The 18,080-nt window shown below is 44.4% G+C and overlaps 1 protein-coding gene across 3 annotated transcripts in view; it reads left to right on the forward strand.

The window, feature by feature from the left end:
- The window catches only part of LOC137376297 (solute carrier family 22 member 2-like), a 43,902-nt gene extending 38,426 nt beyond the window's left edge, over nucleotides 1–5,476 (forward strand). For 2 of the 3 annotated variants that reach the window (XM_068044566.1, XM_068044567.1), the window contains 2 exons: nucleotides 639–738; nucleotides 865–3,759. In XM_068044566.1, the coding sequence (XP_067900667.1) occupies nucleotides 639–738; nucleotides 865–952 (188 nt within the window). In that variant the 3' untranslated portion in view covers nucleotides 953–3,759. Of the gene's footprint in view, nucleotides 1–638; nucleotides 739–864; nucleotides 3,760–5,207 lie in introns of those variants that run through there. The other variant, XR_010976163.1, reaches the window with a different exon arrangement.
- The last annotated feature ends 12,604 nt before the right edge of the window (nucleotides 5,477–18,080 follow it).

An 18,080-nucleotide genomic window follows, 5' to 3' on the forward strand; every position in this document is an offset into this window, starting at 1 on the left:
CATCGGGAGTCCTGGCACCAGCACAAAATCCAGCCCCACATTTGGGAGCACGTAGTTTGTGCAGAATCCTTGATGTCAGGACAAAGTCCTTCAGCACACACCATACCACTCCCTGTAAACTTTAGTAACTTTGAAGAACCCTAGAAAGCACCAAACACTTGTACCCATGCAGCAAGAGCCAGTCGAAATCAATCAGCATCTAATCTGTGATCCCTTTAAATAGCACTGGTGAGGGGTCCTTCCTGCTGCTGAATGCATTTTCAGCTGTTTGTGTTTAAGAGACAGCCTTAGCTGGAGCGTTGAGCTCCAACATGGCAGGCTGGCATCAAATCAGTGTTCGTGCTGATTGACGTCACAATCTGCCTACTCTGCATACTTCCAGCATATGGTCCCTGCCTGCTCTTTAATGCCCTCACCAAAATGGCATCCAGAGTGGTCAGCGCCAGAAGTGTAGTGTGCACGTGTGCTCGAACGCCAATTTGAACTCAAAACGGCACTCTTAGTGCGGAAAAACTAGGCGCTAAGGAGCCAATTTCCAGCCAGTGTTTCTAAAATGTACTTTTAAATCTCAACCTGCTTTTTGCAAGAGGAAAAAACTGTTGCCAGTATTCAAATACATTGTGCCTATTCATTTGCAGGGGTGGTTGCTTTGATAGCTGGTGCACTAGTCTTGCTTTTACCTGAAACCAAGGGAATCACCTTACCGGAGACCATTGAAGAGGCAGAAAACATCGGACGGTACGTAAATGGTGAACCATGTGTGAAGCTCACCTTACGTTTGGAGCCGGGTAGGCTTTGCTGTAACTCGTTTTGAGTAAAATGTGCTGCAGGGTTTGATAACAAAATATTTCCTTGTTTCTCCAGAAAGAAGAAAATGATCCCAAGGGCAGTAGAAACAAGTAACAACAAGCAACCTGCTTCAGAGAAGTCTTTCATCCTTGAATCAGATTAACTTGATCGAAACAAATATTGAATATATTTGATAGTCAATAATATTTAATCGTATATGCACAGGTTTAAAGGCATGCAGTGTCATACCCTATTAAAAATTCACTCAGAATTCAGTTTTACTGCAATCACAAAAGTTAGGGATTTAAGATTTATGATTATGGTTCACTTTTTATAGAATCTTCATGTAAGACGTATGAGAATGGATAATTGAAGCCTGCTGTGTCTGTATATGGTCCTGAAAGGCATGTGCAGATAAGGAAGGGTCCTACCTCACTACATATACTGTGTTGTAGGGATCATTGTAAAATTCTGGTGGGTTGGATCTACATTTGCATGATGTAAGAACAGACATCAGTAATTGGTTTTCCAATGCGAGAAGGGTTTATTTATAAAAGCAGTGTTCCATAATGTCAGCTTCTCCCTAATCTGCATGATTGTAAATCCTGTAAATTTCCCTTTAAAGCACACTCTGACCTTGATCTCATTCCATCTTCTTCTGGTTTAGAATTTCCCAACACTCTAAACCATAGCTTTCCCTATGAGCTTGCAACCTCTTTATCTCTGTCACTGCCTCAACAGCTCCTTTAAGAATAAACAGGATCCACCAATCCCCCGTTCTAACACCCAATCACCAGCCTGCCCCACGATTGACCAATCCCCCTCCTAACTCCCGATCACTGGCCTGCCCTGCAATTGGCCAATCCCCCTTCTAACACCCAATCACCAGCCTGCCCCACGATTGACTAATCCCTCTCCTAACTCCCGATCACTGGCCTACCCTGCAATTGGCCAATGCCCCTTCTAACACCCAATCACTAGCCTGCCTCACGATTGATCAATCCCCCTACTAACTCCCGATCACTGGCCTGCCACGCGATTGGCTGACCCTTTCACCCCGTCAAGTCATGTTTTCTCCTAATTTCTGGGACAGCCCCAACATTCCCAGGTTGCAGCTTCCTGCTGCTGGCTTTGCCGACTGGCAGCAGGTGAGCCTGTCAATCTGCCGGGTGGGAAACCAAAGGAAAAAAATGATAAAGGTGACCTGCCGTTAATATTGGCAGGACCTGCGTGTCCCCGGGGTTTCCAGGTTCCTCCCACCACCCAAGCTACCACAGAGCCCCTGGCCGCTCCCTGTGTCCCTGGAAATATAGGCCCCTATGCCTGTTGCCTACCAGAAAGTGCACCCCCAGGTTCTTAGATTCAAGCATACTTTATCATGCATCTTTCAAAAATAGAGTGACAATTAAATAGAGCACAATGAGAGGAAAAGAAAGTGTTCCCAACCTAAACTTAAGAGAAAGTAAAATATATCTGAATGGGCCTGACTTGGGACCAGTTAAATTACCAGACAGGTAGTATGAAAGTTAAATTTGTATTTTGTGTGCCTCCCTTTCCAAACTCCTATTTATCTAAGAAAATATTGTAGATCGTGTACACGGGGGTGAATTTCCTGGGAGCTTTTCAAAAAGCAAAAAGTATTTTATATATATGGAATACATGTGCTTATATTGAAATTTTCTTTTCGCATGAATATATACACAAGCCCCATTACCCCAGCCCCCAAGTCAGTGCTCACTTCCTCAGGAGCAAAGGTTGGGAATAAGACCCCATTTCATGCTCCTGGGTTTCTGAAGCTCTGAGCTGGAATACACTCCCTCAAAGGGTGGTGGAAGCAGATTCAAGAGTAACATTCCTGTGATAAAAAGGAGAAACCCTGGCCTGTTAATCATTTATAAGCTGCTGGAATTATTCCTGTTTCCATAGTTTTCAATATGAGAGTTAATATTACACCAGGCATTGTTCTCATTTCAAGCATTCTGTAAATTTATTCAACAATGAACAGATGAATATGTATTAAAATATAAATATGATGTATATATATTTACTCGGTTCAACCAGTCCATGCCAACATTTATCCTGCACGAGTAAATTGGCTTAGTCATATTTACTTGTCCTGTTCTCAGAACCATTGAACCCCTTTTGACCATTTTCTTTGTTCTGCCTATCCAATCTAATCTTGAATGTTGACATAGGTTCGGCCTCCACCACGGTGTTTGCCAAGGCTCAGTGGTAGCATTCTGTCCTCTGAGCCAGAAAACTGTGCTCAAGTCCTACTCCGGTGTCATGAACACAAAATCTAGGCTGAAATGTTAGTGCAGTACTGAGGGAGTGTTGCACTGCCAGAGTTGCTGTCTTTCAAATGTGATACTAAACTGAGGCATCTTACCTTTCATATGAAAGATCCCATGACACTATTTGAGGAAGCATTTTCTTGGTGTCCTGACCAAAGTTTATCTCTCAAATCAACCCCACCAAAACAGAATATCTAGTCATTTACCTCATTGCTGTTTATAGGACATTTGAAAAAGATAATTCATTGTCTGTGAGCACTTTGGGATATCCTGAGGGCATGAAAGGAGCTATCTTTCTATTTTTCTCCTGTATTGCTGGCAAGTTTCCCATTTTGAGGGGTGAACAGAAGAAGTGGCCTTCTGGTCAACCTCTGTCCAATGGGGTGAGACAGAAGCAGGCAGCAAAGACAGGACTCGGAAAGGTAAGTGCCTTTTTATTTATGCAACATCAGGGCGAGGATCTGAGCAAGGGTGCCTTCTGGCTGCCCATTGACTTTCGAATTTCAGCAAGCATCTTAGAACATAGAACATAGAACAGTACAGCACAGTACAGGCCCTTCGGCCCACGATGTTGTGCCGAACCTTTAACCTACTCGAAGATCAAACTACCTACATAATAGAACATAGAACTAATTAGGCAAGGATAAGTGAAAAGGCTAACACAGCTTTGAAGTATGGTTCTTTGTTTTAAGTATCTATCCAGTTGCTCTCCCACTATTGCAGAGGCCTCATCTGACCATTGCCCCTTTCTGGGTTATGTACAGCTATCATTACCTCAGAATAATCATTCTACTTGCTTTGTTTGTAGAGACACCACCCGCAACAGTGACTGCATTTCCACACACTTTCCCAGGGACAAAGCCCAGAAAAAGGATCAGGTCTGTGTCTGGGATGTATTGAGCCTAGTCTAAAATTTATTTTCATAAATAAAATATCTACTACTCTTCCAGAATGAATTATTTTGGGTTTCAAAGGAAGAATTACAATCAAATACAATAATTCTGGAAAATACCCAAGGAAAGTGGCAACAATTAAAATTTCCTGAGTTGACCTGAATCCTTTGAGGACACAAATTGAGGAGAATTTTAACTGCCAAAGGTGGGAGGAAGGGGGGGTGGGGCGGGGGTGGGGGGGAGTTGGTGAGTAGGATAGAGCAAGTTTGGGTTTAGGTGGGGTCGTTAAATCCCCTAAAAATATCAGCGGGTCGGAAACCCAACATGATCCCACCCACTTCCAGGTTTCACTGGGGCACATTCCCAGGTAAGTGAGAAACCCCTATAGAGGTGTCAGGTCAGACATTTAAATATTTAAATAAGCAATTAATTTTGTCTTTAACCCTACATTCTGGCTTTAACAGCCAGCGCATGGGTTACCTGAGCTGTGCGGAACTTGCCAGGGTCAATGAAACTGACAGGATGGAAAACTTTTATATGGTAAAACTACATAGCTGTTAGAAATTAACAAGATGCCTAGTGTATAAAATCAGCTTGAAATAGGTAAAGAAATAGGTTAGTGCTGAAAATTTTGAGGTTTCGTGGCTCTACAAACAAAGCAAGTAGAATGATTATTCTGAGGTAATGAAAGCTGTACATAACCCAGAAAGGGGCAAAGGTCAGATGAGGCTTCTGCAATAGTGGGAGAGCAACTTGATAGATACTTAAAACAAAGAACTATACTTCAAAGCTGTGTTAGGCTTTTCACTTATCCTTGCCTAATTAAGATGCTTGCTGAAATTCGAAAGTTAATTAGTTATATGGAAATAGAGTAGAAGTTACTTTAGTGAGTCACTCCATGGTTCAATAGCCTGAGAAGAAATAAGAATGGTTGGACTGAATAGCCATTATGAACAGCTCATTAACAGCTTTGGGAATAAATAACTGATAAGGCCGGAGATAGACTATTTCAAGAGAGTTGTGGAACTAATTAGGGGAAGAGCCTAGGATGAGATAAGGGAAGATGGTGTAAATGCCTGGTTGACCAAGGACAGAAGGAATGTGCAAAGACTCTAGAAGATCTAGATAACATAAGGGTTTTTACCACATGGTTTCAACGATATACTATTGGGCATTTTGTATTAACGAGAACTTTTATAGAACAATAAAGTCCTGTCAATGCAACACCCAGGTCTGCCCTGAAAAAGGTATAAAGGAAGAGACTTTGGAAGGCCTCAGTGCAGCTAGGCAGTGGAGGAGAATGCTCGAGGATGACAGAAATTTACGAATTCTGAGAGAAGAGGAAAAAGAAGAAAGAAGAAAGAGTTGTTTGTGCATGCCAGTTGTCCTGCCCGACCTGGACAGGAACTCACTACTTGTTATGGGTCCTAAGCTTTTATGTCTATTTAGCTTTTGCTTCATACCTAACTGTTGCTTTTTAATAAATGACTTTAAAACCTCTTTTTGGGTAATCTGTGACTCCTGGACCAAATCTTACTTAACTGCTGGCCTGCCTATGTGAAAGGATTGTTCTCACTTCTTCAGAGATCCAGATTTCACTGCTTCACCAGTGATTGAATCATAGAATGTTTACAGCACAGAAGGAGGTCATTCGGCCCATTGTGTCAGTGCTGGCTCGCTGCAAGAGCAGCTCACCTAGTCCCACTCTTCTGCCTTTTCCCCATAGCCCTGCAAATACTTTCTCTTTCGATAATTATCCAATTCCGTTTTAAAAGCCATGATTGAAGCTGCCTCCATCACACTCTCAGGCGGTGCACTCCAGATCATAACCACTCGCTGCGTAAAAAGGTTTTCCTCATGCCACTGTTGTTTCTTTTGTCAATCACCTTAAATTGGTACCCCCTTGTTCTTGATCCTTCTGCCAATGGAACAGTTTCTCTCTATCTACTCTGTCTAGACCCTTCGTGATTTTGAACACCTCTATCAAATCTTCTTCTTAATCGTCTCTCTCCAAGGTGAACAGTCCCAGATTCTCCAATCTAGATACGTAACTGAAATTTCTTCTCCTTGGAACCATTCTCATGTATCTTTTCTGCACCTTCTGTCTTCAAATCCTTCCTAAAGTGTGGGGCCCAATACCGGACACAAAACTCCAGTTGAGGCCAAACCAGTGTTTTATACAGGTTTATTGTAACTTCCTTGATTTTGTACTCTATGTCCTTATTTATAAAGCCCAGGATCCTGTATACTTTCTTAATGACTTTCTCAACTTGCCCTGCCCCTTCAGTGATTTGTGCACATATACCCCCAGGTCCCTCTGCTCCTGCACTCCCTTTAGAATTGTATCTTTTATTTTCTAATTCCTCTCCTCATTCTTCCAACCAAAATGAATCACTTCACACTTCTGTGCATTAAATTTCATCTATCAGTTGTTTGCCCATTCCACTAGCCTGTCTATGTCCTCTTGAAGTTCAAAATACTTCTAAGTTTTGTGTCATCTGCAAATTTTGAAACTGAGCCCTGTAAACCCAAGTCCAGGTCATTAATTTTTATCAGGAAAAGCAGGAATCCTAACATCGATCCCTGGGGAACTCTACTATATACCTTCCTCCAGTCCGAAAAACAACCTTTCCCCCCTACTCTCTGTTTTCTGTCACTTGACCAATTTCATATCCATGCTGCTACAGCCCCTTTAATTCCATGGGCTTTAACTTTGCTGACAAGTATGTTATGTGGCACTTTATCAAATGACTTTTGGAAGTCCATGTACACCACATCAACTGCATTAAACACATTTACCCTCTCTGTTACCTCATCAAAAAATTCAAGCAAGTTAGCTAAACAGGATTTGCCCTTAACAAATCCGTGCTGGTTTTCCTTACTTAATGCACACACATGACTGTTAACTTTGTCCCGAATTATCATTTCTAAAAGCTTTCCCACCACTGGGGTTAAACTAACTGGCCTGTAGTTGCTGGACTTATCCTTACACCCTTTTTTGAACAAGGGTGTAACATTTGCAATTCTCCAGTCCTCTGGCACCACCCCGGCATCTTAGGAGGTTTGGAAGATTATGGTCAGTGCTTCCACAATTTCCACCCTTACTTCCCTCAGTATCTTCAGATGTATCTGATCCAATCCTGGTGACTTATCACCTTAGATACAGCCAGCCTTTCTAATACCTCCTCTTTATCAATTAATACCTCAGCCCTTCCCCCTGACTCCATGTGCAAATCCCCTTTTAGGTCCCTAATCAGCCTTACTGCTTCTTTTACCATCCTTTTACTATTTCTACACCTATTTTTATGAATACTGGACTTTGTAACATGATTATTTTTTAAAAATTAATTTTTGAAAGTTTAAGATGGAGGCTGAGAAGTCAGGTGACTTCACATCAACTCTGCCTAAGGACAAGACAGAAATTTTGGTTACCAGGACAACAGAGAATACAGATCAAAGATTTTTTTTTAAAACAGAGACTACAGGGGTAAAGCAGCTGAAGAACAATGGGTTTCGCCCTCCCAGACTTTCAGATCGTAAACAAGGAGTCAGTAATTCTGAGGATGCAAATGTACCAGCAGTTATTAACACCTGGGAACAATGGAAGGCCCAGGTGGCTCTGTGGAAACCAGACTTCTGGACTTTACACATTGATAAAGGATAATGTGCTATTGATGTTTGATTCCAGATAAATTTAACAGATTTTCTGAAGGCAGAGAGGCTGTAAGAAAGGAAACGAGCAGTGGCAGCCTCAGAGCAGGCAGTAAGAAAGGAAGACAACCAGGGTGGCAGCCTCATGGGAGAGAGAGGGAACGTGCTCTCAGAGAATACTGATACAGCGAAAGGCTGTGAAGACTTGAGCCTGTTTTGAAAGTTGATATATGCGGAGAAGTTAAAGCCCAATGGGATCACCAGGAATCACCTTATTCACGGACATCCAGATTGAAAGTGCTCCGAGAAGTGAGCAAAGAGAAAATTGACTTTGAGAAATGTCTGGGATATCCAACCCAATGTAACTGGGTGGAGTTTGGGATTTTTAACCCCAAATATTTTGCCATCTGTGCAATGTATAAGTGGCCTGTGAGGTTTTCAAATATTTTAATAAGTAAAGAAAATACCTTTCCTTGTAACTTGGGGTGTCAGCTACATACAAAGTACTATTTAATTAATGGGGATTTCTTTTAATTTAGTTGTTATGATAAAAAACTTAATAAGGTGAAATCTTGTGTAGTCTCTAAATTGATCTGGGGGTTCATATCTCATATTTTTAGCATCTCACTGAGGTCGTAACACAATAGAAGACTTTTTGATTCCCTTTTATGTTAGCTGCCAGTCTCTCCTCAAACTCTCTTTGCTTCTTTTATTTGTTTTTTCACTTCCCCTCTGAACCTTCTATATTTAGCCTGATTCTCAATTGTATTATCCACCTGAAATCTGTCATATGCAACCTTTTTCATATTCACTATCTCTGTTGTCATCCAGGGAGCTCTGGATTTGTTTGCCCTGCCATTCCCCCTCATGGGAATGTACCTTGATTGTACCCAAACTATCTCCTCTTTAAAGGCAGACCATTGTTCAGCTGCAGTTTTGCCTGCCAATCTTTGATTCCAATTTACCTGGGCCAGATCCGTTCTCAACCCAATAAAGTTGGCCCTCCCCCAATTACTTATGTTTACTCTGGATTTCTCCTTGTCCTTTTCCATTGTCAACCTAGACCTTAGGATACGATGATCACTGTCCCCTAAATATTCCCCTACTGACACTTGATCCACTTGACCCACCTCATTCTCCAGAACCACATCCAGCAATGCCTCCTTCCTCATTTGACTGGAATCATATTGATGTAGAAAATTCTCCTGAACACACCCTATAAACTCTTTCCCCACTCTGCCCTTCACAATATTATTATCCCAGTCTATAATAGGAGAATAAAAGTCCCCCAATATGACTATTCTATAATTCTTGCAGTTCTCTGTAATATCCTTGCAAATTTGTTCCTCTATATCTTTCCTACTAGTTGGTGGTCTACAGAATACAGCCAGCAATGTAATGGTACCTCAATTGTTTCTTAACTCTATCCAAGTTGATTCTGTCCTTGACCTCTCTAGGACATCCTCTTTCTCCAGTACTGTAATGTTCTCCTTAATCAATAATGCTACACCTCCTCCTTTCTTCCCTTCCCTATCTTTTCTGAACACCTTGTATCCAGGAATATTTAGTACCCAGTCCTGTCCTTTTTGAGCCAGGTCACCATTATCACCATGAGATCATACTTCCATGTGGCTATCTGCACCTGCATCTCACTAATCTATTTTACCATATACCGTGCATTCACAGTTATCTGCTGTGTAACTAATTTAGACCTTCCCTCTTACTCTGACCCCATCTAATACCTTACTATTTCCTGCTCTAGTGCAATCTGTCTCTCCCAATTCTCTGTGCACCTTGGTTTTCCTCTTTAATTCTGCCTCCTGGTTCCCACACCCCTGCCAAGTTAGTTTAAACCTTTCCCAATAACGCTAGCAAATCACCTCGCAAGGACATTGGTCCTGGCTCTGTTCAGGTGCAACCCGACTGGTCTGTACAGGTCCCGTTCCTCCAGAACAGCTCCCAGCGTCCCAAAGCCCTCCCTCCTGCACCATCTCTCCAGATATGCATTCATCATTTCTATCATCCTATTTCTTTAATCACTTGCACATGGTACCTGAAATAATCCAGAGACCTTTGAGGTTCTGATTGTTAGTTTTTTTCCTAGCTGCCTAACCTCTGCCTGAAGGACCTCATCCCTCTTTCTACCCATGTCGTTGGCACCGATATTTGGAACTCATTTCACTACCTTGGTCTTTACTCACTTTGTTCAGATCTTCCCTGCCATCAGCCTTCACTGCAGCATGGGAGGAACTTATGCAGCTATAACATGGACCTCTAATGAGGAACAACAGGAACAGCCACACCAACAGCAAGAGCACCAGCAGCAGCAGGAGCAACAACAATACCAACAGCACACACAGCTCCGGCCCAAAAGAGGCAATACTCCTAGCACAGGGTATACAGGCAGAGGATCAACTTTTTTTCTTTTTATTCATTCATGGGATGTGGGTATTGCTGGCTAGGCCAGCATTTATTGCCCATCCCTAACTGCCCTTGAGAAGGAGGTGGTGAGCTGCCTTCTTGAACCGCTGCAGTCCACGTGAGGTAGATACACCCACTGTGCTGTTAGGAAGGGAGTTCCAGGATTTTGAGCCAGTGACAGTGAAGGAATGGCGATATAGTTCCAAGTCAGGATGGTGTGTGACTTGGAGGGGAACTTACAGATGGTGGTGTTCCCATGCATCTGCTGCCTTTGTCCTAGTTGGTAGAGGACATGGGTTTGGAAGGTGCTGTCTAAGGAGTCTTGGTGCGTTGCTGCAGTGCATCTTGTAGATGGTACACACTGCTGCCACTGTGTGTCGGTGGTGGAGGGAGTGAATGTTTGTGAATGGGGTGCCAATCAAGTAGGCTGCTTTGTCCTAGATGGTGTCGAGCTTCTTGAGTGTTGTTGGAGCTGCACCCATCCAGGCAAGTGGAGAGTATTCCATCACACTCCTGACTTGTGCCTTGTAGATGGTGGAGAGGCTTTGGGGAGTCAGGATGTGAGTTACTCGCCACAGGATTCCTAACCTCTGACCTGCTCTTGTAACCACGGTATTTATATGGCTACTCCAGTTCAGTTTCTGGTCAATGGTAACCCCTAGGATGTTGATAGTGGGGGATTCAGCAATTGTAATGCCATTGAATGTCAAGGGGAGATGGTTAGATTTTCTCTTGTTGGAGATGGTCATTGCCTGGCAATTGTGTGACACGAATGTTACTTGCCACTTATCAACCCAAGCCTGGATATTGCCCAGGTCTTGCTGAATTTCTACAGGGACTGCTTCAGTATCTGAGGAGTCACGAATGGTGCTGAACATTGTGCAATCATCAGCGAACATCCCCAATTCTGACCTTATGATTGAAGGAAGGTCATTGATGAAGCAGCTGAAGATGGTTGGGCCTAGAACACGACCCTGAGGAACTCCTGCAGTGATGTCCTGGAGCTCAGATGATTGACCTCCAACAACCACAATCATCTTTGTTTGTGCTAGGTATGACTCCAACCAGCAGAGTGTTTTCCCCCTGATTCCCATCAACTCCAATTTTGCTAGGGCTCCTTGATGCCATACTCGGTCTTGATGTCAAGGGCAGTCACTCTCAGCTCACCTCTTGAGTTCAGCTCTTTTGTCCATGTTTGAACCAAGGCTGTAATGAGGTCAGGAGCTGAGTGACCCTGGCAGAACCCAAACTGAGTGTCACTGAGCAGGTTATTGCTAAACAAGTGCCGCTTGCTAGCACTGTCGATGACACCTTCCATCACTTTACTGATGACCAAGAGTAGACTGATGGGACGGTAATTGGCCGGGTTGGACTTGTCCTGCTTTTTGTGTAAAGGACATACCTGGGCAATTATTCACATTGCAGAGTAGGTGCCAGTGTTGTAGTTGTACTGGAACAGCTTGGCTAGGGGCGCGGCAAGTTCTGGAGCACAGGTCTTCAGTACTATTGCCGGAATATTGTCAGAGCCCGTAGCCTTTGCAGTATCCAATGCCTTCAGTCATTTCTTGATATCATGCGGAGTCAATCAATTGGCTGAAGTCTGGCATCTGTGATGCTGAGAACTTCAGGAAGAGGCCAAGGTGGGTCATCAATTCGGCACTCTGGCTGAAGGTTTTTGCAAATGCTTCAGTCTTACCTTTCGCATTGATATGCTGGGCTCCCCCATCATTGAGGATGGGGATATTTGTGGAGCCACATCCTCCAGTTAGTTGTTTAATTATCCACCACCATTCACAGCTGGATGTGGCAGGATTGCAGAGCTTAGATCTGATCCGTTAGTTATGGGATCGCTTAGCTCTGTCTATTGCATGCTGCTTACGCAGTTCGACGTGCCAGTAGTCCTGTGTTGCAGCTTCACCAGGTTGTCACCTCATTTTGAGGTATGCCTGATGCTGCTCCTGGCATGCCCTCCTGCACTCTTCATTGAACCAGGGTTGGTCTCCAGGCTTGATAGTAATGGTAGAGTGGGGGATTTGCCGGGCCATGACGTTACAGATTGTGGTTGAGTGCAATTCTGCTACTGCTGATGGCCCAAAGCGCCTCATGGATGCCCCGTTTTGCATTGCTAGATCCATTTGAAATCTATCCCATTTGGCACAGTGGTAGTGCCACACAACATGATGGAGGGTATCCTCAATGTGAAGGCAAGACTTTGTCTACACAAGGACTGTGCAGTGGTCACTCCTACCAATGCTGTCATGGACAGTTGCATCTGTGGCAGGCAGATTGGTGAGGACGAGGTCAAGTATGTTTTTCCCTCTTGTTGGTTCCATCACCACCTGCCACGGACCCAGTCTAGCAGCTATGTCCTTTAGGACTCAGCCAGCTCAGTCAGTAGTGGTGCTACCGAGCCACTCTTGGTGATGGACATTGAAGTCCCCCACCCAGAGTACATTCTGCGCCCTTTCCCCTCAGTGCTTCCTCCAAGCGGTGATCAACATGGAGAAGTATATATTAATGTCATATATATTAATGACTTGGATGTGAATGTAGGGGGCATGATTAGTACATTTGCAGATGACACCAAAATTGGTGGTATAGTGGACAGTGAAGAAGGTTGTCTAAGGTTACAACAGGATATCGATCAACTGGGAAAGTTGGCAAGGGATTGGCAAATGGAACTTAATGCAGACAAGGGCGAAGTGATGCATTTTGGGAAGTTAAACCAGGGCAGGACAGATACAGTGAATGGTAGGGCCCTGGGGAGTGTTGTTGAGCAGAGAGACCTTGGGGTGCATCTGGACAGGTACTTGAATGAACAAGGCATAGAGGGATATGGAATTAATGCAGGTAGGTGGGATTAGTATAGATAGGCATTATGGTCGGCATGGACGCGGTGGGCTGAAATGCCTGTTTCTATGCTGTACAACTCTATGATCTATGAGTACTGATTCATCAGCTGAGGGAGGGCGGTAGGTGGTAATCAGCAGGAAGTTTCCTTGCCCATGTTTGACCTGATGCCATGAGACATCATGGGGTCCGGAGTCAATGTTGAGGACTCTCAGGGCAACTCCCTCTCGACTCTATACCACTGTAAAGGCCTGCTACCCGATCCGAACCCAACTGGACCCGATGACATGTTTAGTTTAGAGATACAGCACTGAAACAGGCCCTTCGGCCCACCGAGTCTGTGCCGACCATCAACCACCCATTTATACTAATCCTACACTAATCCCTACCACCTACCTATACTAGGGGCAATTTATAATGGCCAATTAACCTATCAACCTGCAAGTCTTTGGCATGTCTTGGGTTTGGGTCGGGTTGGATCGCTCTTCCGGGTCCTGTTTTCAGGCTCGGGCTGTGTCCAGGTCGGGCCGGGTCCAGGTCGGACGCGCACAGTAAGTATTACATTTTGCTCTGCTGGTAAGTGTCAAAAGTTGAAAAGCCTACCTGAGCTGGGAGTCCGGGACATCAAGGAGGGAAACTCTGAGTCTGTGAGGTGAGTGAGTGAGCGTCTCTATGACATCATTGCACTCATGCTGCAGCTTCCTGCAGATTCGGAGTCGGAAGGTAGGTAATGTGAACATTCTGGTGGTCAGGTCGGGCTTGGGAAAAAATGGAGGGACTCGGGCAGGATCGGGTTTTTTTTTCCTGACCTGAACATGCCTTTTTACCACTGTGCCGCCACCTCTGCTGGGTCTGTCCTGCCGGTGGGACAGGACATACCTGGGGATGGTGATGGCAGTGTCTGGGAAATTGTCTGTAAGGTATGATTCCGTGAGTATGACAACGTCAGGCTGTTGGACAGCTCTCCCAACTTTGGTACAAGCCCCAGATGTTAGTGAGGAGGAATTTGCAGGGTCAACAGGGTTGGGTTTGCCATTGACGTTTCCAGCGCCTTGGACGATGCCGGGTGGTCCGTCCGGTTTCATTCTGTTTTATTGACTTCGTAGCAGTTAGATACAACTGAGTGGCTTTCTAGGCCATTTCAGAGGGCATGTAAGAGTCAACCACATTGGAATTGCATGTAGACCAGACCAGGTAAGGACAGCAGATTTCTTTCTCTAAAGGACATTAGTGAACCAGATGGGTTTTACAACAATTGACAATGGTTTCATGGCTATCATTAGACTAGCTTTTAATTCCAGATTTATTAATTCAAATTCCACCTTTTGCTGTGGTGGGAGTCGAACCCATGTCCCCAAAAAATACCCTGGGTTTCTGGGTTACTAGTCCGGTGGCAATACCACTATGCCAACGCCTCGACATAATGGAGCAACAGGACGTCAGGAGGCTCAGGTTTTCAAAGCAAGTCGTTGCTGACATTTGCATCTTCCTGGATCAAGACCTCCTTCCAAGAGGGCTAGGTGAGTACATATTGGCTGTCAAGGTCATCACAGCCCTGAATTTCTTCATCTCTGTTTCCTTCCAGGGCTCTGCTGGTGACATCTGCAGGATTTCACAATCCACTCCCACAAGCATTGAAAAACACTTTTAAAAAACATGTAAAAAATACTTGTATAACACTAGGGGTGACATAATCTACATGGCTATGGACCAAGAGATGGAAGGTGGGATTAGGCTGGATAGCTCTTTGTTGGCTGGCACAGACATGATGGGCTGAACGGCCTCCTTCCATACCATAACTTGTTCTGTTTCTATGTTTCCAAGTGTATCTCCCAGGTGACCGAGGCTATGTTTGCCAAAGCCACCACTTAAACCCACTTTAACTGATGAGTCCATTTGCTGCAGTGGCTGGATTCCCACAGGTACAGGAGTCATAGACTGAGCACATGTGGCAATCAAGGAGCCCTCACATTAGCTTGGAGTATTTATCAAGTTGAAGGGTTTCCAGTTCCTTAATGTATGTAACTGCTGGAAGGTTATCATGTATGTCTGTGCAAGATATCCTGGAAGCTGCCAACGTACCTTCATTCAATGACAGTCACATCTCCCACCAGATTTTGCATCTCAACATAGCGTGAGCAGGTGCCTCCTTGGAAACAAGGGCTACTCTCTGAGGAACTAGCTCATGACTCCTGTGAGGTGCCCTATCAATGATGCATAGGACAGGTACAACAAGAGCCACATGACCACAAGAGTGCTTGAGCAATCATTGGGTTGGTTGCTGAAGATGTGATTCAGGTACCTGGACATAACTGGGGGCACCTTTCAATATGTAGCAGCAAGGGTCTCAAGAATGGTTGTGGTCTGCTGCATCTTGCACAACATGGTGCTACAAAGAGGAATGGATTGGCAGGAGGTGAAAGGTGCTGACCGCTCAGCATCTTCCAAGGAGGAGAAGGTAGAGGAATATGAGGAATCTATGTGGCCGGGTGTCTGCAGCCACCTACCTGGCTGCCAAAGCAGCCCACAGCAACCTCATATTGGCACATGGTACAATCAGTTGAGGAGGGGTCACAAGTCTCCTCTCTTGTCCATCTCCTTCTTTGACCGCAACAGGGTTTATTCCTTTTTAAACGGTGGATATGATTACCACTTCAATGCGTGCTTTACCTTTTACCTTTGTTGTGATCATAAAATAATCAATCGGACAGGTTTTCTTGAGTTTAAACAAGAAAGAAGTGAGTTTATTGTACTTAACCAAAAACCCGACCTAAATAAAATAAAACTATGCTACACTTTCATTCACACACACACACACACACACACAAACAAGAATCACACACGCACACAAATAGATTACAGAGTGATGAAGAATAGTTTGGGTTGGATCAGAGTGCAGAACAAATAAAGATGATATACAGTCTGTGGTGTCTGTTAATTCAGTTGCCTTCTGGTTGAACCTGGAGTCCTGAAGTTCTTGGTTGGTAGATGTTCTTAGAGACAGTGGAGCAGGTGGTCTTCTTACCTGGGGTGTTTGACTGGGATCTTTTCCAGCCAGCAGGCAAGCTACGAACACCCCAAGGTCACCTGGAGAGAAAGGGAATGGGGGGAGAAAAAGAGAAAGAGACCCCCTATCTTCTGTATACAAAGTCTCAGCAGCTTTGTCCCTTTGTAGCAAAAGGCTACTAGTTTTTTCACAGATGGGGAGGCATTCACATGAATGTCCAGTGTCCTCTTTTGCAATTTAATTAGATTCAGGTCTAAGGATTCTCAATCTCGCTTGGGGTCTCATTGTTTCAATGTTTTCTGCCAGAGGTACTTCTCCACTAATGAATGCATCAAGATGGCTTTGAATGTCCTGCTAATGAGGGCGATATTGGATATCCTACTCAGTTATCCAAAGCATTGTCCTAGATTGGATCTTTGTTAGACATGTGTCTCCAATTGGATGTTCTGGAATGTGAGGTACTTCAATGCAAACTGTGGTGGCTATCTTGGCTGCCAGCTTTTTATAAGTTAAATGTAGGATCCCAGCTTTCCTTTTCAAAAATTTAATGTAGGTTTCCAACCGAGGAATTAAAATCCTCATTTGGCATAGCATGTTTTCTTGACACACGCTTCAGCTAATGTGAGCACATCAGGCTATATGGCAGTGCAGTGATAAACCCTGTGCCCCCACCACTCCCAACATAAATCATTCCCACAGTCAAAAAATCCAACCATTACATTCACACTCTTTCCTCATCTTCAACCTGGTCATGCCATTCATCTAAAAGATACTGTTCTTTTGGAATTCAGGATGTGACAAAGTTGACGGCAGGAGAATGAAGAGTTCAAATAAAGTGTTTGATTAATTTAAATAAAACATAAACATAATGCTATGAACATTGTTATACACATCATGTCTTTCTCATCCACTTCCTTTTACTCCTACCTGATGTAACTTGTGGCTTCAGTAACGCTGTAGGTTGACTGCTCCTTCCCCTGCTCTGACACATCTGATGCCTGTGGTGGATGTCCTTTGGGTTTTGGAGCCCATGAGCACCCTGCCAAAGACTGCCACACCTGCACCTGCACAGGGGCAGACTCTGTGACCAGGGCAGGAGGTAGCATATTGGTCTCTGTGTGAGGGTGTGGAGAAGAAAAAGGATGAGAAGTGGGAGGGCCTTGAGAAGCATCCTCCCTGTCATGTGCCCTTTCTCCATCTTCCTGTTCATGGCACCTGCACTCCGCCAGCCAAGAGTTGAAGAGCACTTGGCTTCATATCAGTGAGGCATTGAGTCATAAAGACGAGGTTTTGCTCTTTCCTGTGTAAAGTGGCATCAGAGTGTGCAGACCATTGGTCTGGGCCATAATGCACTCAATGGCTTGTTGTTTACACATAGTAGCCACTGTTTCCATGGAAGTGCACATCTGTGCAGATGCCTGAGACATCATGGCACTCACGCTAGAGATAGACTCCTCCAATCTCTCTCTAAGGGTTGGCATTGCCTCTGGAAATGCTGACAGAACCACACACATTTCCCATTGCTGCTTCACAACTTCTCTTATTTTAGATAAGCCCCCAAGCTCGGCAGCTACATCCAACTGAGCAGAGCTTGGAGTGTCTTGCACCCTCCGATGAGGACTCTTCAATGCTGTCCCGGTCTCCAACACCTGCTGACATGTGATGTGCACTTCACCAAGTGACAATCCACCTATCTCTACCACAGTACCCACCATGGTATGTGTATCTGCTCTGGTGGACAATGTGCATGAGTCATGTGATGGCACATCCTCAGAGTGCTTGCCCCTACTCTGAGGGCTCCTCGCCCACTGTTGCTCGTCTGTCACCCTGAACGAGATAAAAGACATGAATTATTGCTGACATGGGGAAAGGGTTCAAACTCGACATTATGTATTTCATGACATTTCAGTTAGTGGTGATATCAATTCAGTATGATTGAGTGTTATGAGCGAAAGGCAGTGTGATACCTAATGCTGTCACCAGGTGTGTGTGTTACCCCGGACTCTTCTTGACATGCACCCATGAGCTGCACTGCCTTGCTGATCTCTAATGTCTGTTCCTCCATAGAGGTCAATGTACCTAAGATTGCCGCTCCATCCTCAGTTCTCTGCCTCCCCCTGGAGTTGTGTGCTCCCTTCTACTGCAATGAGAGAAAGCAGCAAGTTATGAGTGTTT

The sequence above is a fragment of the Heterodontus francisci genome, chromosome 13 (genome assembly GCF_036365525.1).
Source record: "Heterodontus francisci isolate sHetFra1 chromosome 13, sHetFra1.hap1, whole genome shotgun sequence".
Classification (NCBI taxonomy): domain Eukaryota; kingdom Metazoa; phylum Chordata; class Chondrichthyes; order Heterodontiformes; family Heterodontidae; genus Heterodontus; species Heterodontus francisci.